Genomic DNA, 24333 nt, shown 5'->3' on the forward strand with positions numbered 1-24333 from the left:
CTTGAGAATCGTAGGTCTGAAAGAACTGCAATTGATTCTGATGGCTTTGTGGCCCTAAAGTTTTTATTTTCCATTGCTGGTCTGTGTGTGGGGAAGATAATTGAATAAGCAGTCTGAACAGTAGGCTATTAGAAGAATGTTTCGTTCTGGCAAAACTGTGTTAACACCATCCAAATAACTTACTTTTGGAAAATATCTGTGATGTTACAGTCAGGGAGGTGTGCGTTTGCTGCCAAGAGAGGAATCTGAAGTTCAAAGCCTGCTTCCAGAAAACATTACAGAAGAAGACAGAGAGAAGATCTATGGGATTCTTGGACAGGCAGTCTGCCGGCCTGCTGGGATTCAGGTTAGTCTGAATTAACTGGAACGTTTGCAGATGAATAATGGCTGAAAAGTCAGAAGTCTTCTTTGGTTACAGAATTAGAGCTGAATAATAGTTTAACACAAAACTGCTGAATGTTAATCAAAAGGCCAGTAACACTAGATAACTACAGAGCGGGGATTTCTTTATATAATATATTTGAGGGCCATGCTCTCTTGTACAAGAAGTCTAAGAGAGGTGCATGAGACGGCACTTAAGCGTGAACAGCACGTACCTGCATAAAACTAGCTGCTTAAAAATACCCTTGGCTGAGGTAGGGTGAAAAATAGGCTTTGCATGTTTTGTTTGCCAACTTGTAATCTGCTTCCGTGACATGCAGCTGTCAGAGAAAGATGCGGGGTAATCTTTACGTTTGAATTCCCCTTTAGGATGAGGATATAACCCTTCAGATTGCAGAGAACGAAGATAACGAGGAAGATGATATGGTTGATGTCATCTGGCGCCAGTTATTGACAAGTTGCCCCTGGCTTTTGGACCTGGAAGAAAATTCAACCGAGGGCCTCATCAAAGTGTGGAGAAAAGTTGTGGACAGGATCTTCAGCCTTTATAAACTCTCATGTAGTGCCTATTTTACTTTCCTTAAGCTTAATGCTGGCCAGGTATGCAATTGTGCATTTTGGTTAGTGTGCAAAGCGGGCGGTTAAGCTGGTGAGGTCTGTGAAAGCAGCTGTTCGGTCAGCAGAGCTTTTTTCCTCTTTCAATATATAGGTTCCTCCGGATGAAGATGATCCCAGACTGCATCTAAGGAATATTTCAGAACAGAGCACTGACGATGTAATCGTAATGGCAACCTTGAGATTGTTACGGCTGCTTGTGAAACATGCTGGGGAACTGAGGCAGTATCTGGAGCATGGACTGGAAACTACCCCTACAGCTCCATGGCGAGGTACGGGAATTTTTAGCAGCTTGGCATTCCCTCTCCTTGGTCTTTAAGCTGTTTTAGAGAAATAAAACCAACTTAAGATAATAGGCTAGAATTGATACAGGTAGTCCTCGAATTATGACCATTCGTTTATCGACAGTTGGAAGTTACGACAGCCTCGGAATGGGTGCTTTACAGCCTGTAAAGCACTTCCGAGCGTCACAAAATGTCACGCACCCCCCGGGGTCACTTGATAGCGTTTTGGGCACTTGGCAACCGGCCCACGTTTATGACCGGTCGCAGCACCCCATGGTCACGTGATCACTTTTTTGTGATTTTTTTTGCTGTTTTCTGGCAAAAAACACCCATTGGGGAAGCTTGATCTGCTTAACGACCTGTGATTCGCTTAATGACTGCAGTAATTCACTTAACGACTGCAGTGATTCACTTAATGACCACTGTAAAAGTGGTTGTAAAATTGGGTCTGGTCACATGATGACTCACCTTACGACAGCAAAGACTTACAGTGGACATTCCGGTCCCTATTGTGGTTGTAAGTCAAAGACTAGCTGTAGTTTTCTTCTCTAAGCTGCACGCTGATTATATTTGCATTTCATGGGGCTAAATTTTGAACATGGCAGATCTGGTAAAATTATACTTTTTTCCCCTAATGTAAACTTAAGGAATTGAGTTATTTTTTTCTGTAATATTGCTGAATGCTTCACTATTGTGTGCCCATTTCTTACCCTTCGCTTCACAGTACGGAAATAGAATCATTTGTGCACTTGGAACTCAAAATACATTTTCTTGACAGGGTGTGAGAATGTATGATAAATATAGAATGAGTATGACAACATTGCTAAAAAGGCAAATGAATTTAACGATGCATCAACCGAAATACAGGCTTCAAAATGTTGGCTGTGTTCTGCATTGCTCTGATTCCACCACTTAAGAGTTTTGCACAGAGCTGGGTTCTACAGGGTGAGATAGCTACTTGCAGTAACGTTTTTAGATGACAGGCATTTTTATGCTTGAGCCACAAGGCAGTCAAGTGTAGTGGACGTGCTAACGAGAGATTATACTTGTTAGTGGGTCTTTCAGGGCAGTAAGATTTAATTGCGGTCTTAAGTTGTCAAATGCAAAAGTGTCACTTGTGGTTTTTGGTCGCCGCGTGCAAATTAATTCTTTACGCCGCCTCCTTTTTATCTTGGTAAAGGCATAATCCCTCAACTCTTTTCCCGTCTAAATCACCCTGAAGTATACGTTCGCCAGAGCATTTGCAACCTCCTCTGCCGAGTGGCGCAAGATTCTCCTCATCTCATACTGTACCCCGCAATTGTTGGCACTATTTCCCTCAGCAGCGAATCTCAAGCTTCAGGTAGATTTGACTCAGTGTCTTTTGCAGGGTTTCATTTCTCCAGGTAATTTATTTTTAGAAGTGTCGCAGGTCATCTTGCCTGCAAATATGTAGTGCATGCTTTGTATCGACTTCATAATGTTTTTAAACACCAGAGCATATTGCTGGGAATCTGCAATCAGTGGGAAGCACAGTATCTTGGAGTGTCACGGGAGCAGCACTCCCCTGAGTTATGCTGTTCCACCCATATGGCAGCCCGCCCCCCCAATCTATCCAGAGGGTCCCCCCTTCCCAAGAATAGACTTCCAGGAAAAAGAAGCCCCAGTTTTGAAGCAGTGCTCCATTTGCAGGTGATCTCCAAGCCATGGACACGCACACGCACCTGGAAGCTGGGAATTTTGTATTATGCTAAATATCAGAAATAGAGGGAATTGTACTGACATTCAGCTGGAAACATGGCATCACCCATGAACACTGAGCCTGGCCTATCCCTGAATTTAGCTTCCATAATGAGCCAGCTTCACCAGTTTCGTGGCTCTGATCCACCACAGCTTATCCTTAATGTTAAACTAATGCCACTTATGTGGCCATTGTGGGCTCACATCAGTTTGAGGATTTATAGGTAATCTAATCTGGCAATTTTTGGTTGACTTTTGGATTTTGGCCTAGTAAGCCTAACCATCTTTTCCCTTGAAAACCTAGGGAGCAAATTCCCCTCGGCAATTCCTACATTTTTGGGCAATATTCAAGGGGAAGAACTGCTGGGTAGCGAGTGCGATGGGGCAAGCCCTCCGGCTTCGCAAGAGAGCCTAAAGGACGAGGCAAAACTGGGCTTAAATGAAGATCAGGCAATGATGCAGGACTGCTACAGCAAAATCGTAGAGAAGCTGTCAGCTGCAAATCCAACAATGGTATTACAGGTAGAGTTTCAGTCTTATTTTTGCTGCTGGTGCTTAAGTTGGACCCTTGGTGCTTTAATGGTTCTGGCTTAAAGCAGGAGAGAATCAGTTTTCTTTGCACCTGGGAAAGTGCCTTGGGAAATAGATTTCTGCTATTGTACCATTAAAATAAATGGGCTGGAAAACGTTTTTTGTCGATGTCTGTCCAGGTCCAAATGCTCGTAGCAGAGCTACGCCGAGTCACCGTTCTCTGGGATGAGCTTTGGCTGGGTGTCCTTTTGCAGCAACACATGTACGTCCTCAGGCGGATTCAGCAGCTGGAAGACGAAGTAAAGCGGGTCCAAAATAACAATACCCTACGCAAGTAAGCCTTCTGTCACAATGCACAAGATGTGGCGCTGCATCCTGAAATGTCCTCTGGGAAATCAGTTGGAGGGCTTCTCAAAGAATTTCTAGTAAAAAACATTTGAGCTTTATTTTTTTTCTGTTAAAACATGGTACTCTACCCCCAAGCCTGCCATCATGTTATGTCAGGCCCAGCCCAAGAACGACCAAGGTCAGTCCGTCCAAACTCCAGTTCTTTATTTGCCCACGCCATATAGACAGAATCTTGCCAGACTCAAGCTACTCTACCTAACCTACGGGGAAATAACCTGGGAGACTCCAGGGCGGGGCTAGTCTGAACCTCTTCATTTTCCCACAACTGCCCCCTGGACTGTGCCTCCTCTTATTTCCTCCACCTTCTTGAAATGCACTCCCTCCTTCCTGAGAACCAGCAGCACTGCCGAAATCCACCACGTTACCTCCCCCTTCAGAGACACATTCCGTAACATGTTAACTGTAAATCCCAGAGACATTAACCTCTGTAGAAAATGTTCATGGTCTCTAATCTTCTGTGCATTATGATTTTTATGACTAGGTAGGAATTAAGTCTCACCTTGCTGTCAGCTTTGTAATGGAATGCTAAACAACACTCCACAATTTTGGGAAAAAATTGTGCTGATAATATCAGTATTCTCCAAACTAGGGGCAATTTCCCCTAACTGCTCTTGTTTTTTCCCCCTCCTCAAGAGAGGAAAAAATAGCCATCATGCGGGAAAAGCACACAGCCTTAATGAAGCCCATCGTATTTGCTTTGGAACACGTGCAGAGTATCACTGCAGCGCCTGCTGAAACTCCCCATGAGAAGTGGTTTCAGGACAATTATGGGGATGCAATTGAAAATGCCTTGGAAAAGCTGAAGAACCCTTCAAATCCTGCGAAGCCGGGTAGCAGCTGGATCCCTTTCAAAGAGGTAGATTTTTTGCTAATGTAGTTGAATTAGAAGTGACTTTACTGTGTGTGCATTGGAAAATCGGGTGGCGGTTACAGTTTGGAGTGTTGAAGAGTTCACTCTGGTTTGTAAACTTTGGTGTTACATCCTGCTCCGAGTGCATTCTGTTTTGATCATATGAAGAGGGATTTGGAATGGTGACTACCTTGATCCATCTATCCCAAGATAAAGCTTTAGAATTAGTGAAACTCCCTATACAGGTCATCCTCGACTTGCGGCCACCTGTTCAGTGACCATTTGAAGTCATGAGGGTGCTGAAAAAAGTGACTTATGGCTGGTCCTTGCACTTAACAACTCACAGCGTCCACACAGTCACATGATCAAATATTGGGCGCTTGGCAACTGGCATGTATTTATGACCATCACAGTGTCCTGTGGTCACGTGATTGCCATTTGTGACCTTCCCAGCCAGCTTCTGAAAGCAAAATCAATGGGGAACCATGTGATTTACTTAACAAGCACATTCTCCACCTAACGGCCGCCGCAAAAAATGCAAAATCAGGTGCAGCCATGTGATACCTCACTTAATGACCACACTGCTTAATGACAAATTTTCTGGTCCTTATTGTGGTCATAAGTCAAGGACTACCTATGAGACTGGGATTTTTTTTTTCTTTAAACAGTTCCTTTGTAGAACGTAGAGTTAATACATTGACTAGAATAGTTCAGCGTTCTGGACCTTTTCTTAGACTGTCTGTGTTTGAAAACAGGTGATGCTCAATCTTCAACAGAGAGCCCAGAAGCGGGCCAGCTATATTTTGCGCCTTGAGGAGATCAGCCCCTGGCTGGCTGCCATGACCAACACAGAGATAGCTCTCCCCGGAGAAGTGTCTGCCAGAGACACAGTCACCATTCATAGCGTAGGAAGCACCATCACCATTCTGCCAACCAAGACCAAACCTAAGAAGCTCCTGTTCCTGGGCTCTGATGGGAAAAACTACCCGTACCTTTTCAAAGGTAAGGCTGTTCAACGGTTAGGGCAGTGATGGGATAGTCCCTGCTCACCCCAGATTTCTTTCAACCTAAGCTGCTCACAGTGGCCTCTGGATCAGCCTAATTATTAAGCTGGCAGATGCATGTGCTTACTGAACCCAGGGCCACTTGTGGGAATCCGTGTAAATGTCCAGTCAGTGTGCTGTGCAGGAACATTGATTGCACAGGCCTTCAAGACAGCCACATTCTGCTCCACTGTCCTCATGTATATATCTCAGAGGTAGGTGGAAGACTTCTTCCTCAGGAGCAGAAGGCACCTCTTCCATTTCCCATCTGAGTGCCATCTAGAGCAGTGTTTCTCAACCTTGGCCACTTGAAGAGATGTGGACTTCAACTCCCAGAATTCCCCAGCCGGCCTTGCTCTTGAAGCACCTCTTAAAGTTGCCAAGGTTGAGAAACACTGCTGTAGCGGCTAGCATCTCTTCGTTACGTTGTGCCTGATCTTTCCTCTCTCTCCCTTGTTAGTGAAGGAGAGCCTGTGGAAGGACCTCTGCCTTTTCCCACTGCCATGAAGAAGGGGTGGGGGAAAGGAAGGAGTCTCTGGGGCGCAGTTCTGGTCAGGGCAGATCTCAAAAAGCAGCCTTTCCGTCTTTGCTGCCGCAGAAAGAACGCTCTGAAAGTGCCCCAGCAAAAAACCCAGGGGAGCCTGTGCTGGAAGCAAGTAATGGAAGCCACGTGTAACCCTCGGCATCTGCTTTTCTGCGCAGGACTTGAAGACTTGCATCTGGATGAACGGATCATGCAGTTCCTGTCAATTGTCAATACGATGTTTGCTACAATAAATCGTCAAGAGACACCTCGTTTCCATGCCAGGCATTACTCGGTTACTCCCCTGGGAACGAGATCAGGCCTGATTCAGTGGGTGGATGGGGCCACTCCCTTATTTGGGCTTTACAAAAGGTGGCAGCAGCGAGAGGCAGCTTTACAAGCACAGAAGGTAAACACCACCTACAGGTTTAACCCCTTTGAAGATTGCATGGTTCAGTGTTAACGTTCCATAAATTATCACGTTTACATGGGGTAGCATAAAACTCCGAGCAGATGTGGGTTTTTTTCTGAGGTTATTCTTTGGAATGTATCGATTCCCATTTCTCTGCTAAATGCTTTCCATTGGACAGCTTGATTTCTTCACCACCTAAAGCTGAAGAGTTTAGGAGAGCATACACGTTTGAAGCAGGAGGAGAAACCTGAGTTTAGAGAGCAGCCATTCCCCAATCTGATGCCCTCCAGCTCACTTTGCAACTCCCATAATCCCTGCTGGCTGAGGGAAGTCTGATCTAGATGGTATTGTAATACCTTGTAATACCTACAGGTAGTCCTCGACTTACGGCCATTCGTTTAATGACCATTTGAAGTTACGACGGCACTGGAAAAAGCGACTTACAACCGGTCCTCGCACATAGGACTGTCGCAGCGTCCCTGCGGTCACATGATCAAAATTCGGGCGCTTGGCAACCGGCATGTATTTACAACGGTTGCAGCTTCCTGGGGTCATGTGATACCATTTGTGACCTTCCCAGCCAGCTTCTGACAAGTAAAATCAGTGGGGGGACTGTGTGATTCACGTAACGACTGTGTGATTTGCTTAATGGCCGCCACAAAAATGGCATAAGATTGGGTGCAGTCACGTTATGCCTCTCTTAATGGCTACAGCGCTTAATGACGAATTTTCTGGTCCCTATTGTGGTTGTAAGTCAAGGACTTCCTGTAGTCTAGTACCTCCCAGAGGGTACTAATTAGACAAGGTTGGCCTCAAGGCAGTTTACTGCTTTGCCTTCTATCATGCTGGGTGTGAGCATCACAGTTAGAGGTATCTGTTGAAACAGTAGCCTTTAGTACACCATTGGATCTTGGAAAGAAGTTGGGCAATCAATAAGCAATATAAATTATTACTTAGTATGTACTTATGATGAGGAAAGAACTGATTGTGCTCCTCACTCTGTTTAGCTTAGAGCTTAGTAATAAATATGGGATTATTTCTCCTTTACCTAATAAAGTGGATACAAGATGCATCAGCTGACAGGCAAGACATATAATACTTAATGTAGAGGTGTTGGGTTTTCTTGTCCTATCCAGAATAATGTGGTTTATAATGTGAATGGTAAAAGGATAAGGCCTTAAGGTTTATTACCCATCGTAAATTATTGGCTAGCCAGTGATACTTAATAGTACGTTAACTGTGTGGAATAACAATTCTCAACCTAACACTCCTTGGATTGAGCTGAGCTGTGCAAACAACATTTAACAGACTCTGTTTTTATGCCCAGGATTCTTATCAGGCCCCCCAAAACCCAGGAATAGTACCCAGACCCAGTGAATTGTACTACAGTAAAATTGGACCAGCCTTGAAAGCAGTTGGTCTTAGCCTGGATGTCTCCCGTCGAGACTGGCCTCTGAATGTAATGAAGTCTGTTTTGGAAGAATTAATGGAAGCCACGCCACCCAATCTTCTAGCTAAAGAGCTTTGGTCATCCTGTACCACGCCAGATGAATGGTGGAGAGTGACACAGGTAATAAATTAAAGACCTTGGATGTATGTGGTGTATTTATCTGTACCACCCACTTTTCATTTGGATTTGCCAGACTTTTTAAAAAAAACAAAAACATTTAGTCTTTTCCAAAGTGGTTTCTCTCATTTTATAAAGACATAACCCCAAGTACATAATGACTTCAGAGTTATGTAATGGCTCTGGAGGTCCATTAATTTTGATAGGAACTTTGGCAGTTCCTCTAGATGCTTCTCCATTTGGAGGACGGAGACTTGGAGGACGATTCCATGTCCAGGGGTGACCATTCCCCAACCAGCTGTTAGTCAAACAACACTGGAAATAGAAAAACAGGCACATACAATACTTCTCTCTCTCTGCTGTGGCACACACAAAAGACATGGTTAGTTTTACTGCGAATATATTCTGTGCATGTCTTGACATTGTTCCCTCGAGTGGTTTTCCTGTTTAGAATGCACTTCTTTAAGCATTGGGGAGGTGCGGGGGTGAGAAAACAGATTTCTTACCATTTAAACTTTTTCCCCCCTCCAAGTCATACGCGAGATCGACTGCAGTGATGTCTATGGTTGGCTACATCATCGGTCTTGGAGACAGACATCTGGATAATGTTCTCATAGACATGACCACAGGAGAAGTGGTTCACATCGATTACAACGTTTGCTTTGAAAAAGGGAAAAGCCTTCGGGTGCCAGAGAAAGTCCCCTTCCGGATGACCCAAAACATTGAAACTGCATTTGGAGTAACAGGAGTGGAAGGGGTTTTCAGGCTTTCTTGTGAACAGGTAAGCTGGTAGGATTGGGGCTAAAGATGAAAGATTGGATCCTTGAGAACCTTGTTTTCTGTTTCATCAGGACTGGTGGTGTTGCTTATTCCTTTTCCAAAGAGACCTGTCTAGGCCCTGGCACTAAATGCCCTGTGTGTTTCCCAGCCTTGGCAACTTTAAGATGTGTGGACTTCAACTCCCAGAGTTCCCCAGCCAGCCATGCTGGCTGGGGTATTCTGGGAGTTGAAGTCCACACATCTTAAAGTTGCCAAGGTTGAGAAACACTGCCTTGAATGTTGGACAGAAACACTCCCTTTCTGTAAATGTTGATCTGGGCTCACATGTAATGCAATTGTTCTCAAAACAGGTTCTGCACATCATGCGCCGAGGACGAGAAACCTTGCTGACGTTACTTGAAGCCTTTGTCTACGACCCGCTTGTAGACTGGACAGCTGGGGGTGAAGCTGGGTTTGCTGGCGCCGTCTATGGTGGTGGGGGGCAGCAAGCAGAGAACAAGCAAAGCAAGAGAGAAATGGAAAGGGACATCACCCGAAGCCTCTTCTCTTCTAGAGTTGCAGAAATAAAGGTATTCTTTGGAATGGGTTTACATTCGAAAGACCTAAATGTACTAAATTTGAGAAGCAGTGTGCAAATGTTATTACCAACAATCATTGCAGCAATTTTAAATTGTTGTAGAGGAGTACAGAGATGGCCTTGAAGAAAAAATTCAACAGTTGTTAAGTAAACACCAGCTTAGCTTGGGAAGGAGGGAGAAAGTGAGAAAGAAACTGTCTTTCATTATGCCCCACCTTGATTCTCTTTGATACAAGAGTGGGAAGAGAGAATCTCTGTTAGGCTTTCACGATTCTGTTATTCTACCCTTTAACAATAAAGGAGAGTCGCAATAGTCCTTGGGGAGTCTGTTTCCCGACCTGGCTGACTTTGAAGGGTTGACAATTACAGCATTTCAAATACTCTTTCTTTCTGACAACAGTCAATTTATACTTTAAATTTTATAGAGTGTTCCTCAGCTATAGATGTGGAAACCAAAGTTCATAAATTGTTGCTATAATAATAAAACAAGTTTTTTAATTTATACCCACTAAAGCCCAGGAAACTTAACAGTACTCAGTTCAGCTTCCTTACAATGTAACATTTGTTCACAGGTCAACTGGTTTAAGAACAGAGATGAAATGCTGGCTGTAATTCCTAAACTGGATAGCAGTTTGGGGGAGTATTTACATTTACAAGAGCAGCTGACAGATATTGAAAAATTACAAGGCAAATTATTGGAAGAGAGTGACTATCTGGAAGGTGCAGAAGGGGTCGATCATCCGTCTCACACACTGCAGCACAGGTAGTTATTTTTGCTAAACGATGCTTACGTTTGGTGAGTCTCAAAATATTTCATGAAACCTCAGGCAGCTATAGTTGATAGGCCATATTCTGGGTCTCAAGGTGAGGAGACCTGGATACTCTTATTACTCTTATTTAGTACTTTTAAAAAAAAACGTGAAAACTGCCACAAGGCTTCCAATCATGCCAGTGAAGCGTACAAGGACTTTAGAAAAATCATGTATTGCATTGCAAAAATTAAGGAGTTTGGAAGTTCATTACGGTGATCTTGGCTGGTTACTTATGGTTGACCACATGTGAAGATGAACACACTTAAAGTTGAATTAGGAGCTGGTAGTGTTTAACATGTTTATCAACTGTTTAACTAAGGGCAATTTATCCGTTACTTGATTCAGTGGTTTTAAAGGAAAACTGCTAAACCAGCTCCAGATTTTTAAAACAGCCCGTTCAGAAATAAGTAAGTTTGGTTCACTTAACAGATGTGTCCAAAGAATAAATATCAAATGTTGTAAAGTTGATAATAGCTCTCTAGAAGTGTTGAGTTCAGCAGTGTGTTTTCATAACTCCCCATCTTTTTTTTTTTAAATGCAGGTATTCTGAGCATACACAGCTGCAGTCTCAGCAGAGAGCAGTGCAGGAAGCAGTCCAGGTGAAACTCAACGAATTTGAACAGTGGATATCACACTACCAAGCTGCTTTCAGTAACCTGGAAGCGACTCAGCTCGCAAGCCTGCTTCAGGAGATTAGCACCCAGATGGATCTTGGTACGAGACTGAGGGTTGGCCCCTGTTCTAAGAGAGGATGCGGGGACAGACCGATTATGAAAGAAAACCCCAGTTGTTGGCTTTATTTAATTACATTATGCATGCTCACAGTAGGGTACAGTCATTGCAAGTAGTGGTTTCAGAGGCCACTATACCTTCAGATAGGATATTTACTTTGCTGTTACAGAATTCTGGAGTTGAAAGGTATCATTTGAGCCCTGGAGTCCAACCCCCTTTGCACTGAGCAGAAGTAATTGCTTCCATCTGCTCTTGCTGCTAAGACAGTTTGCCCTAGCGTTCAAGTGGAACTTTACTTGGCATTCTGCCATCCACTGAGGAATGCAATGCCTGTTTGGTCCAGGGCTCCCCCAGTGACCCTTTGAGCTCCAGAGAGAGTCTTTGGGTGTTTTTCTCTAACCGCCCAGAGTCCCCCTTTTTTGGGGGAAATGGGTGGTAATAGAAATCTGAATAATAAATGAATAAATAAACATACACGTGCAGATTTGAATGGTGTTTCCTGGTGTTTCATTTTTAAGGCCCCCCAAGTTACGTGCCTGCGACTGCCTTTCTTCAGAACGCTGGCCAGGCACACTTGATCAGCCAGTGTGAACAACTAGAAGGAGAAGTTGGGGCTTTTCTCCAGCAGAGGCGCTCAGTTCTACGTGGCTGTCTTGAACAGTTGCACAACTATGCCACCGTTGCGCTTCAGTATCCCAAAACAGTGTTTCAGAAGCACCGCGTTGAGCAGTGGAAAACCTGGATGGAAGAACTCCTTGTTAACATGACGATAGACCGTTGCCAGGATCTTTATCGCAAGTAAGCTCCCTGTTGAACCTACAGAAAGAGGGAGGATTAGATAAGATTCCGTTTCTGATCAAAATATTAATTTCCTCAAACCCGACTCATTAAAGTGCTATATAGCAGCATGTGAAATATGCATTTTTTTTTCTTCCTGACAAAAAGTATTTAGCAATAAAGCACTTTAATGTTTCCAAGTTTGGCTGCTTTTTAGTACTTTTAGATATATGGGACGCGGTGGCGCTGCGGGTTAAACCGCTGAGCTGCCGATCGGAAGGTCGGCGGTTCGAAACTGCGTGGCGGGGTGAGCTCCCATTGCTAGTCCCAGCTCCTGCCAACCTAGCAGTTCGAAAACATGCAAACGTGAGTAGATCAATAGGTACCGCTTCGGCGGGAAGGTAACGGCGTTCCGTGTCGTCATGCTGGCCACATGACCCGGAAGTGTCTATGACAACGCTGGCTCCAAGGCTTAGAAATGGAGATGAGCACCGCCCCCTAGAGTCGGACACGACTGGACTTTACGTCAAGGGAAACTTTTACCTTTACCTAGATATACCATTTCCAGTGTTTTCTGTAAGAATCTCTAAGAAGATTATAGTGTTTAATGGTGGGACACAGTTCATGCTAAGTTAACCATCTTTTGCATTATAACAAACCATATAGTGGAGTGTTCCCTTAAAAAAAAAGTTTATAATTTTGTTGCTTCCCCAGGTACGAAATTCAATATGCTCCTCAACCACCTCCAGCTGCGTGTCAGTTTATCAGCACTACGGAAATGACTTTGCAACGCTACGCGGCAGATATAAACAGCAGGCTTATCCGACAGGTAGAACGGTTGAAGCAGGAAGCTGTCACTGTTCCAGTGTGCGAGGAGCAGTTAAAGGAAATTGAGCGTTGCATTAAAGTCTTCCTCCATGAAAATGGAGAAGAGGGTTCACTGAGCTTAGCAAGCGTTATCATCTCTGCTCTCTGCAGCCTCACCAGGTAAGATGCTTGGACAAATTGACCTGTTGGGTACTAATCTGCATTGGGAGACTCTTTCCGTTTTTCAGAGCATTTTTGATACAGTAGTTTGCTTTTACCGATTGTAATTCATAAAAAACTGCGATTGTGTTGTTTCCCTTTATTATTATTGTAGTTTGTAATGCTAGGTTAGTGATTTGACTGTGTTAGCCAGGTATTTTTAGTCTAAAGCTGAATCGTGGTTTTTAGTTTAAAAACGGTACAATGCCTCTCTCATAATTTCATAAATGACTGATATATTGCACAACTGTAATGCCCGTGATATTTTAGATCCCACATTTACTTATTTGTATCTTACTATTTGTACTTTACTCTCTTATTGTTCTTATATCCCCTTTGTTTTGGTTTATTTTCTTTCTTTTAAATGCTTACTAATAAACTGCCTCAAATTTCATGCAATATTTTTAATACCTCCCATGAGCTTTCAAAGGAAAAGACTCAAAATGCATGGGGGGGGAAAAGAATATCTGTGTTTACTAAAAAAGTTAATCGTGGAGTCCTTGGTGCTCTCTGAGCTTGGTTGTTGCCTTGCAGACGTTTCATTACCCAACTAGGTAACGTCGTCAGTGCGAGGGAGGGAGGGTTTTGCTCTCTGTTTATATACAGTAGCTGCCCTGACAGTGTTGTTGGTGTTGTTGGTGTTCTCTCCTTGGTAGTTCCTTGATTAGGCTGTTGTTTACTGTTTGATTGTTTGTCCAAATTGGTAGTTCCTTGATTTGGCCATTGTTTACCGCTTGGTTGTTTGTCTGGTGTTGATCCTGGTGTTAATCTTTGCTTATCTGGGTGTTGATTGCTGGGAAGGAGATGTTCTCGTCTTTTTGTTTCTTTTTTAGCTTTTTTTATTGTCTCTTTTGAACGTTAACAAACTTAATTTCTTATTTAGGCGTAATTTAATGATGGAAGGTGCTGCGTCCAGTGCTGGAGAACAGCTTGTTGACCTGACGTCAAGGGATGGAGCCTGGTTCTTGGAGGAGCTGTGTAGCATGAGTGGCAACGTCACCTGTCTTGTCCAGCTACTGAAACAGTGCCATCTCGCCCCTCAGGATTTAGACATTCCTAACCCCGTTGAAGCATCAGAAGCTATTCACCTAGCGAATGGAGTTTACATCTCCCTTCAGGTGAAATATGTTTCTAATACATCTTGTTCATATGCAAAGCTCCCGTTGGGATAAATCGTAATGGAATAATATTTTTCTTGAACTTGAGTTTCTCATTTTCTCAAAAAGTTAGCGAAAGTGGCTGAGTGGAGTAAACCCGAAAAGGGATCTAAACTGCACCATTACCTTAAAATAAAGACAATTGAAAATAAGGGGGTCAGGCATATGCATATATACATGTGTTCTCATACTGGTGCACTGAAGGCACTTTGTTTCTTCAAGCGTGTTTAGAATAAAACACTTGAGGCCACAGTGAAGTCTTGTGGTCTCCATGATGTCTTCCATGGAAGACTTAGAAAAATCCTAATTTGAGTGCTGCTGTTTCTCCCTATGGACTTGGCGTGTTTGTGTTCTTCTGACAGGAACTGAATTCAAATTTTCGTCAGATCATTTTTCCAGAAGCCCTTAGGTGCTTAATGAAAGGAGAATATACCTTGGAAAGTATGCTCAATGAACTTGATAACCTCATTGAGCAAATAACTGATGTTCCTTTGCAAAACCTGGTGGAGTCTCTTCAGGCTTACTTAAGAAACGCAGCCATGGGGCTTGAAGAAGAAACACATTCTCACTACATTGATGTTGCGAGGTAAAGAATCAACAGCTTTATCTTTCATTTGACCTTGAGTTCCTCATATCCAGGTAGAAGAAGCTTTTGATTAGTATCTGGGCGAGTAGAGCGGACACAAGGATCAGTAACTTGTGGTCTCGTCCTCTTTTAAATAGATTTACTGTAGTGCACTCTACATGGGGCTGCCTTTGAAGACTACCTGGGAGCTGCAGTTGGTACATGACGCAGCAGCCCACTTTTTGATGAATGAGAGTCATCAGGCACGAGGCATTGGTTGCCAGTAAACTTCCAAATGCAATTCAGAGTGTTGTCTTTTAAGCTCAACATGGCTTGATGCCCATGTACCTCCAGAGTCATCTGCTTACTGTTTCAAGGAGGGATGTTGAGGCTTCTCCCATGTGAGGTTCAGCAGGGGGCCAGGAAGGAGGAGCCAGAGATTTTTTTTCAGTTATGGTGCCCTCCCTTTAGAACAGAGTTTCTCAACCTCAGCAACTTGAAGACCTGTGGACTTCAACTCCCAGAATTCCCTGGGGAATTCTGGGAGTTGAAGTCCACATATCCTCAAGTGCTGAGGTCGAGAAACACTGTTTTAGAATAACCTTCCCCCCAGAGATCTGTACGATACCCTCCCTGCTGACATTTTAGAAAGTGGTTAAGACTGAGGATTTCACAGAGCTTTTAAACAGCCAAGCTCATTGCTAGAGGAGGGATGTGAGCAATGCTTCTAACGTTGTGGAATTTGACTTTATTTGTGTCTCGTGTGCGTGGCTGATTTTCATTGATATTATAAACCACTAGGAGTCTTAGAGTAAGGTGCTTTATAAATACAGCTAGTTAATAAGTGAATCTGTGTTAGGCAACATTCTCAGTCCAGTGGATTGATCTCCTTTCTGCATGTCTGTTCAACTGTTGGAGGAAAAGATTGGGAAAAGTCCCAATGGCCTTTCTACTTCTTTCTTTAGGATGCTTCATGCCCAGTATGGCGAACTGATTCAACCCAGAAATGGCTCCGTTGACGAAACGCCCAAAATGTCAGCAGGCCAGATGTTATTGGTAGCATTTGATGGAATGTTCGCTCAAGTGGAAACGGCATTTGGCTTATTAGTCGAAAAGGTATAGGCTTACTAGCAAAGCTTTTTTTTTTTTGGCACCTTTGAGTCAACCTTTACTCCCGGTGGCTACATGGATAAGTCCATGCAGTTTTCCTAGCAATGTTTCTCAGAAGTGGTTTGCTAATTCCTTCTTCCTAGGGTTGAGAGGGAGTGACTGGCACAGTCATCCAGCTGGTTTCACGCCTAAGGTGGAAAATCCTGGTCTTTCTAGCCTGGTGCTTTAACCACTACAGCAAACTGGCTTTCAGCAAAAAGTAGATATGAGGCAAGCTAACCTTCTGCTTAATTTAATTATCCTACAGCTAAACAAGATGGAAATTCCTGCTGCCTGGCGCAAGATTGATATAATCAGGGAAGCTCGCAGCACTCAAGCTAACTTTTTTGATGATGATAATAACCGGCAAGTGTTAGAAGAGATTTTCTTTTTGAAAAGACTGCAGACAATAAAGGAATTTTTCAGACTCTGTGGCACTTTTTCTAAAACTCTTTCAGGTAAATTTACATAATCTCCCTAATTTCTTCACTATACAGCTGCTTAAATAGTACTTCCTGCCCTGTGCCTTGGGGTCAAAAGCAACTCAAATGGCAGATATTACTAACTTTAGATGAAACAAAAAAAGCAAGATAATTGGATTCTAAACTTGAGGCCCAAAGCTGTGATCTGCCATACCAGCAGAGTTGAAAATAATTGACTTGGGGACTGCCATAATGCTATTGCAATCCCTTTTCAGGATGCCTATTATAGCTACTGTGACAATCTTTTAAGAATGTAAAAGATAAAAACCATCAAGGTGTGAAACTTATTTCAGTTACTGCCCACACTAACTTTTTTTTAAAAGCAAATCAGAAATTTTGCATGTTTTCAGGGTCGTTTCAATACTTGCTCTGTAACCCAAAAGCTACATGCTATGGAACGTATCGCTAACTGATTTACAAAAACAAGTGGCCATATGCTTATGGAACCGGATGTTTTTTAGGGCCAGGACTTCCCATTTCAAGATGGTTGTCTTTGTCTGGTTTGCTTGAAAGTGACCACGTGTTTTTTTTTTCCCCTCCAAAGTCAGGAGACCCAGAACTGCTATTTTGGGCTAGGAACGTTTTGCACACCTGTAGCCCTAAGCAGTTAAAATGAGTTTCAGACATTTTTCTCATGGGCAGGGTGGACGTCACAGAATGCCCCTTGTAAGCGTACTGTCGCATTATGATGTCTCCTTGATCTGAAACATCGCTCTTGCTGGTCCTATTTAAAAAGTGCTTTGGGATGCACCTGTTCTAAAGATGTCATCCGTTTTCCCCCCTCCCCCTCCAAGGTATAAATTCAATTGAAGATCAAAACACTGTGAATGGACCGGTGCCCATGGTCAATGTGAAAACCTTGTATCGGAATTCTTGCTTTAGCGAAGACCAGATGGCCAAACCGATCAAAGCTTTCACCGCCGACTTTGTCCGTCAGCTTTTAATTGGCCTTCCCAATCAGGCGTTGGGGCTCACCCTGTGCAGCTTCATTAGTGCCCTGGGCGTGGATATCATTGCTCAAGTAGAAGCAAAGGATTTTGGAGCGGAAAGCAAAGTCTCGGTGGATGACCTGTGTAAGAAAGCTGTGGAACACAATATCCAGATTGGCAAATATTCGCAGTTGGTTATGAACAGAGCCACAGTCCTGGCCAGCTCGTACGACACTGCCTGGAAGAAGCATGATCTGGTGAGGAGGCTTGAGACCAGCATTTCTTCATGTAAGACCAGCCTTCAGCGAGTGCAGCTGCACATCGCAATGTTCCAGGTCAGTGTAGTTAATGTCTGAATCCTTCCCACCAATCTGGGAAACTGCATAATAAACTGTAGTTATTGGAGACAAACCAGCGTTCTGCAAAGAAATGCTTTTCACAGATCAATGCGGCGTGAGACCGCAGTGCAAAATACTTGCCCTGCAAAATGGACAGTGTTGAATTAACAAGGCAGTAATAACATGATTTTCTTAGCATAGTGTCGTCAGCATTCTTTGTCCTCTGCTTATTCTGTACTACTGGCCTTTGCTTTTGGAAACTGAATGGATTCACACGTCATGCTAAGCTAGAATGTGGTTTGTTTTCTTTTGGCTCAGCATGTCATGAATAAGTAGTAGTAGTCACCACTACAGTTACTACTTGAGATTATGTTTTTATCAGCTTTTGTTTTTCATCTGTTTTTATGTTGTAAACTGCTGGGAGTAATTTTTTTGTTGAATCCAATGGTGGTATTATTGTCACTGTTATTTTTTATTTTCTTTATTTTTCAAATTTCTATCACCGCCCATCTCTCCCGAAAAGGGGACTCTGGGCGGTTTACAATAAGATCAAAATTAAAACATATAAATTGCAATATAAATAGATCAATAAAAAGATTTTATATACATATACATATACATATACATATACATATATATTATAGTGGTTTGAAACAATAGTTAAAGAAGCCATAGCTTGGCACAGTGTGCAGACAAGAGCTATGTATGAAACTGAATCTGGCCTTCTAACTTTGTTGTAGTAGTGGTGGTGAAGTAAGTGTGCTGAAGCTCTACAAGGCTGAATGAAAATGCCCCCTTTTTCCCTTCTTTCAAAAGTGGCAGCATGAAGATCTCCTTCTCAATCGCCCACAAGCCATGACAGTCACTCCTCCACCTCGTTCTGCAATTTTAGCCAGCATGAAAAAGAAACTTCATACACTTGGACAGATCGAAGCTTCAATTGCAGCAGTTCAGGTAGCCTGCGCCGCTAATCCATTGGGCAGCTGAGGAAAGACAGAATAGACACTAATGCATCAGGGGCTTAAGAAAACAGAAGCTGGTCCCTCACATATGGGGAGCATTGATCCTTTAACCCCACTGTTGGAATATATGGGCATTGCAGAGCGCTAATAGGGTTTTCCAAATATTCCATTTTACAAATTGTATAACTTTTGTCCTTTTGCTTTAATCTGTGCAGCCAAGGGTGAAGTTGAGAGATTTCTTAGTTTTTTTTTAATGCATAATGAGCTTCTAGTAATTGGTTTGAAAGCACTTGAGTTTAAAGAAATCAGCTATTAAACTGACTATGAATATAATACCCTGGTTGGATAGTTACACACATGGCATTGTTTTCCCTCTGTACATGGCAGTGATATTACACACTAGCAGAAGTCCGGTAGCACCTTTTCTGACTAATGAATTTTATTAAAAAGCTTATGCCTTTTAATAAAACGTGTTAGCTGGAAAGGTGCTACCAGACTCTTGATTTTTTTTTTTCCCTACTAGAGGCTAACACGGCTCTTCTAGGACAGTGTTTCTCAACCTTGGCAACTTTCAGATGTGTGGACTTCAACTCCCAGAATTCCTCAGCCAGAAGCCCCCAGCCAGCAACATCCTGGGAGTTGAAGTCCACACGCCTGAAAGTTGCCAAGGTTGAGGAACACTGTCCTAGAAGGTCTACATACTAGCAGAAGCCTGATTCCTTTTTGGAAAAGGTGTTTTTAAAACATGTGATGTAACTATTCCAAGGAGTTTGCTTTGCCAATGTCTATGTTTGATTCCTCTTAGCTGTAAAAAAAAAAAAAAGAGAGAGATTACTTCTGCTTGAGACCCAAACCTAAGCAAAAATATTAAGACTTAATCCACTTTATACGCATTCAGGAAAAACTGGCCGCCCTTGAAGCAAGCATTGAGCAGCGTTTGAAATGGGCCGGGGGGGCCAATCCAGCATTAGCACCAGTTCTTCAGGATTTTGATGCCACAATTGCCGAACGAAGAAACCTTGTTCTTAAAGAAAGTCAAAGAGCCAACCAGGTATTGGGAACAGTGTGGTTGGGTTAGCTTTTTTGTGTAAGAGATAAAATAGGCAATTCAATGTTTAGGACCAACTTTATGTGATCCGGTAGGTTCAAGGAGGAAGCAGATAGGAGGCTGCAAAGAAAGATCTGAGTGCCAGGAGGCTGTGCCGGTATCTTGTGCCACTAACGTGGTTATTCTTGTGTAGAATTATTACGACCTAACACAATTTATTAAATAAATAATTTTTTTAAAAAAAATAATCTTTTAGCATCACTTCAGTTTGGGGATGAAAAAGAGACAGACCTTTTTTTAGGATGCTGTGGTTTCCCAGTTCATTATAAAACATACGTTACTCAGTGCAATTTAAAACCTAAATACCAACTGCAAGACAAAGGGGGGGTCAACATTAAGGTGACACTCTTAACAAAAAGCAATCCTGAAAACAACTAGGTAGAGTTTTGTGGACTACAGGGAATGCCTGAGAAGAAAATTAAGTTGAGGGTTCTCTGGTTTCCAAATACCATTTCTCAGAATCAGGAGAGCTGTTAAGGGGAGTTGTTAGAGCTAAGGGTTTTCTTGTTTTTCAAGTTTTGAATTAATTTTGAGAAGAAATCTTTAAGCTTTAAGATATTTGAGCTTTTTCCTTCCTTTTTATGTCTTGCAGGTTACTTTCCTCTGTAGTAACATCATTCATTTTGAAAGTTTACGTACCAGAACAGCAGAAGCCTTAAACCTTGATGCTGCTTTGTTTGAGCTTACCAAGCGTTGCCAACAAATGTGCTCATTTGCATCGCAGTTTAATAGCACTGTTTCTGATCTGGAGCTCCGATTACTTCACAGAGTGGTACGTGGGTGGGTGTGGGCGTGGGGGCTAAGGAAACAGACGGGGGCAGTCATCTTAGAAAGATGGATTCTGTCAGTGGCCCCTTTCCCCCCTTCCCATTTTTTCCCCTACCATAGAGAGTCGCCTCTCATTTTTTGACCTCTTAGCAATTTGGTTCAGTTTTTAACAAGGGTTGGATTTTCTGCAGTGCTGTGCTTTCTGAATAAATGTATTTGTTGCTTGTTTGGGTTACATTCTTCTGAGAAACTAGATGTGTTGCGTTGGACTTTCTCTTCTTACCTTTGCAAGAGCCCGGTCTAGCAGATAGTAATTTGCTTAAAGCTGTTTGCAGCTTGTGGCTGACCGGGGTCCTTTCAGGTTAATTTAATACCTTGAATGCTCTTGGAATATTTGTTTTTCTTTAGGGCACCAGTCATGACCATCCCATTGGCAGCTCAGAATGGCTTGTCATAGCTCACAAGCAGCTGACCCAGGATACATCTGCTCAGCGGACGGCACAGGCTGAGAAAGAACAGCATATAGACACTGTGTGTGAAACCATTCAAAATCTGGTTGATAGTATTAAAACTGTGCTCACTGGGCACAATCGTCAACTTGGGGATGTCAAACATCTGCTGAAAGCTATGGCTAAGGTAATATCTGTCCTGTGGAGTAGTAGCCGACTCACTGCGTTGGCGATAGTAGTATAACTGAAGCTAAGAGGAGATAATCTCAGGGATAATTTCTCGTTGAGCTTTATATAGAAAGCCTGCCTTTGAAATTTAAGAATGGCACTAGATACCTATTAAAGAGCATCCACTGAAATACTGGGTGAGTGCCTGATGCATGCGCGTACAGGTAGTCCTCGCTTAACAACCCTTCATTTAGTGACAGTTCAGACTTAAAACGGTGCTGAAAAAACTGACGACCGGTCCTCACACTTAACAACCATTGCAGTGTCCCCATGGTCACATGATCATGATTTGGGCGCTTGGCAGCCAGTCCACATTTATGACTGTCGCAGCGTCCTGTGGTCACATGATTGCCATTTTCAATCTTCCCGACTGGCTTCCGGCAAGCAAAATCAATGGGGAGCGGCGTGATTTGCTTAACCACATGGTTTGCTTAATGCCTGTGGGAATTCATTTAATGGCCGCTGCAAAAAAGGTCATAAAATTTGGTCAGATTGGCTTAAAGACAGCTTCACTTAGCAACTGAAATTCCAGTCCCAGTTGTGGTCATTAAGCAAGGACTACCTGTAATGTTGAATAACTTCATTTACTGCACAACGTACTAAAGCTTGCCTCAATCTGAGTAACTCCAAGCCTCTTACAAAAAGAAGCTGGAATACTAAGTGGGTATGTACCAAAAGCTAGAAAAACTTGTAGAAAATATATACGGTTATAGTGGACATTTCTAGAATAATCTGATACTGAAGTTTTGTATATGGGCTATTTTCAAGAATATAGTGGGGAAGCCCATTCATGACAGAGAAGCAGATATGATGGAGCTGAGCCAAAAGGAGAAAGTAAGGGGATTATCAGTGTCCCAGCAGCATTGAAGTCTCATTTATCTAAATGTTTCCATGCTTTATAGGAACTGAACAGTAAATAATGTATTTTCAACAACTGTGGTTTTTAAAAAAGGGAAATGTGAAATTTGTTTGAACCTTTCCAGCAAGTAGGTGGTCTTCAAAGGAAACAGAATTATTGTCATTTGTTTCTTAAAAGTCCTTCATGGATGTGACCTTTATTTCAGGACGAAGAAGCAGCTCTGGCTGATGGTGAAGATGTTCCTTATGAGAACAGCGTTAGACAATTCTTGGGAGAATATAAATTATGGCAAGACAATATTCAGACTGTTCTGTTTACATTAGTTCAGGCTATGGGTCAGGTGCGCAGTCAGGAACATATTGAAATGCTGCAAGAAATTACTCCCACCCTGAAAGAGCTAAGAACTCAGAGTCAAAGGTAAGCAGATGTCCCTGTATTCCTGTCTATAAATTAAAATGCAACTATTCCCTGGGTAACGGAGGTCTAGTTGCTGTTAGCAACAGAAATTGAGAGACTCCCCAGTGCAAATACGATTTGGCATTCTCCACGACAAGCATTTCAACAAAACCAGTAAAGTACATGGGGGGGGGGTCGGGTAAAGAAAACTGCCATATATCAGGTACAGATGTGCAGTTAAAATGGGCTGATTGAATTCCTCTAACATCCTTTAGAGCTCTGTCAACCTCTAAAAGGTTATTGACTGATTCTTTTTTTTTTTTTAGTGTCTACAATAATCTAGTGAGTTTTGCATCTCCCTTAATCACGGATACGCCAAATGAATGCTCCAGCCCAACGTCTGTTGCTGCGTGTCAGCCAACATTTGCCGCAGGTAAAATTGGGAACAGATTTGCTCTCCGGTTTCCCCGCTCCTGAGCATCAGTGCCAATGAGAATCACCATTATCTTTCTAGCGGCAGAAGATAATCTGCCTCGCTAAAGAGGTTTTCTCTCCTGGAGAGATGTGGATGGTAGGAAGCTATTCACGTCTGAGGGTTAACCCCTTCCCCTCCTTTTGTGCAGATGTATTTTAGCTTAGATCTTGATTCCCTTTTTGGTAAGTAAAGAATAAATAGTTCCATCCTGTCACTGCTGAGGACGAATGCATTGGAGCAATATCGAAATGGATTTCAAGTTCCTTTCAACTGTTGTGCTACAGTCAATATCGCCCTTTCCACAGAAGTAATTTCTGGGGGGATAATGGATACACCAGCCCCTATATACTCCAAAGCAGCTTGAAATCTGAAGCGTTGCATGTTTTAGCAGTCAGCGCCAAATGTTCGCTACTGTTTTGGGCGGGGGTGGGGCTTGAGTCTGTTGTTAAAACAACAAATCAACACACATTTCTCGCTCTTTCTTTTTGACTATTACTTAATCTTAGTTCATTTTCAAAACTTAAATTGTGTTTTATTAGCGGTCCGTAGCAATACAGGACAGAAAACTCAGCCAGAGATCATGTCGCAGAATACAAGAAAACTAATTCAGAAAAACCTGGCACCTTTGGCAGATACTCCTCCCGGCACAATTGCAGGAGCTGGAAAGGGTGTTATCTCTAGCCCTAAAAAGGCCATCAGAGACCCTAAAACAGGCAAAGGTAAAAACAAAACATAATTGAAAGCATCTAATATATTCTGTGGCAATAAGCATAATGCATCAATGAATTTTCATATAATATGCATTTAATAGATTGGTGGGGGGTCTTCTCTCTCTTCCTTTCTCTCTTATAAAGCTGTGCAAGAGCGGAATTCATATGCTGTAAGTGTGTGGAAACGTGTGAAAGCCAAGTTAGAAGGCCGGGATTTGGATCCCAACAGGAGAATGTCTGTTGCTGAACAGGTAACTCCCTGAGCAAATGTGGAGCATTTTTTCTCAAAGTCTCCCCTAGTAAATTACCATTGGGTTATTTTTCCATTTCATGTGCCTTTGAATAATTTTTAAAATCACATGTGCCTCTGCATTTTCAGAGAGAGGGGTTATTTTTACAAACCTTTTGCTAATTTTATATTTTGGCATGAAAGGAGTTTTTCCTAGCAAGATGCCCTGCAAAGAGTTTGTTATGTAGTTGAAGAACAGCCCATGGTACACCAAGACTGTAGTTCGATATGTCAGGCTACTCCACCGTACTGTCAACTGGACATCCTGACTTTGCTGATAAAAGCATTTTGCACTTCCCCCTGCTGGCCAGACTTAGACACAGGATTAGACAACCTTCATTCTCCTTGGTGTATCCCTTTGGTTAAAAAGCGGTGCTAGAGATAGGCCTCTGTGGCATCTTTTTTGCTGCCCCTGTTCTAAACGCCTCTAAC

General features: G+C 42.7%; 1 protein-coding gene across 1 annotated transcript in view; it reads left to right on the forward strand.

Annotated features, from left to right (window-relative positions):
* SMG1 (SMG1 nonsense mediated mRNA decay associated PI3K related kinase) overlaps positions 1 to 24333 on the forward strand; it is a 68551-nt gene that overhangs the window by 41443 nt on the left and 2775 nt on the right. The window contains exons 33-61 of the mRNA XM_063314889.1: positions 211 to 346; positions 751 to 981; positions 1091 to 1268; positions 2461 to 2622; positions 3304 to 3521; positions 3710 to 3864; positions 4572 to 4794; positions 5544 to 5790; positions 6534 to 6763; positions 8094 to 8336; positions 8866 to 9114; positions 9464 to 9682; positions 10263 to 10453; positions 11044 to 11216; positions 11753 to 12032; positions 12726 to 12998; positions 13921 to 14155; positions 14557 to 14780; positions 15725 to 15875; positions 16177 to 16366; positions 17185 to 17654; positions 18474 to 18611; positions 19518 to 19670; positions 20320 to 20499; positions 20904 to 21131; positions 22237 to 22448; positions 22754 to 22860; positions 23442 to 23621; positions 23757 to 23863. Coding sequence (XP_063170959.1) covers positions 211 to 346; positions 751 to 981; positions 1091 to 1268; positions 2461 to 2622; positions 3304 to 3521; positions 3710 to 3864; positions 4572 to 4794; positions 5544 to 5790; positions 6534 to 6763; positions 8094 to 8336; positions 8866 to 9114; positions 9464 to 9682; positions 10263 to 10453; positions 11044 to 11216; positions 11753 to 12032; positions 12726 to 12998; positions 13921 to 14155; positions 14557 to 14780; positions 15725 to 15875; positions 16177 to 16366; positions 17185 to 17654; positions 18474 to 18611; positions 19518 to 19670; positions 20320 to 20499; positions 20904 to 21131; positions 22237 to 22448; positions 22754 to 22860; positions 23442 to 23621; positions 23757 to 23863 — 5983 coding nt within the window. The remainder of the gene's footprint in view (positions 1 to 210; positions 347 to 750; positions 982 to 1090; positions 1269 to 2460; positions 2623 to 3303; positions 3522 to 3709; positions 3865 to 4571; positions 4795 to 5543; positions 5791 to 6533; positions 6764 to 8093; positions 8337 to 8865; positions 9115 to 9463; positions 9683 to 10262; positions 10454 to 11043; positions 11217 to 11752; positions 12033 to 12725; positions 12999 to 13920; positions 14156 to 14556; positions 14781 to 15724; positions 15876 to 16176; positions 16367 to 17184; positions 17655 to 18473; positions 18612 to 19517; positions 19671 to 20319; positions 20500 to 20903; positions 21132 to 22236; positions 22449 to 22753; positions 22861 to 23441; positions 23622 to 23756; positions 23864 to 24333) is intronic.

The sequence above is a fragment of the Candoia aspera genome, chromosome 14 (genome assembly GCF_035149785.1).
Source record: "Candoia aspera isolate rCanAsp1 chromosome 14, rCanAsp1.hap2, whole genome shotgun sequence".
NCBI lineage: Eukaryota > Metazoa > Chordata > Lepidosauria > Squamata > Boidae > Candoia > Candoia aspera.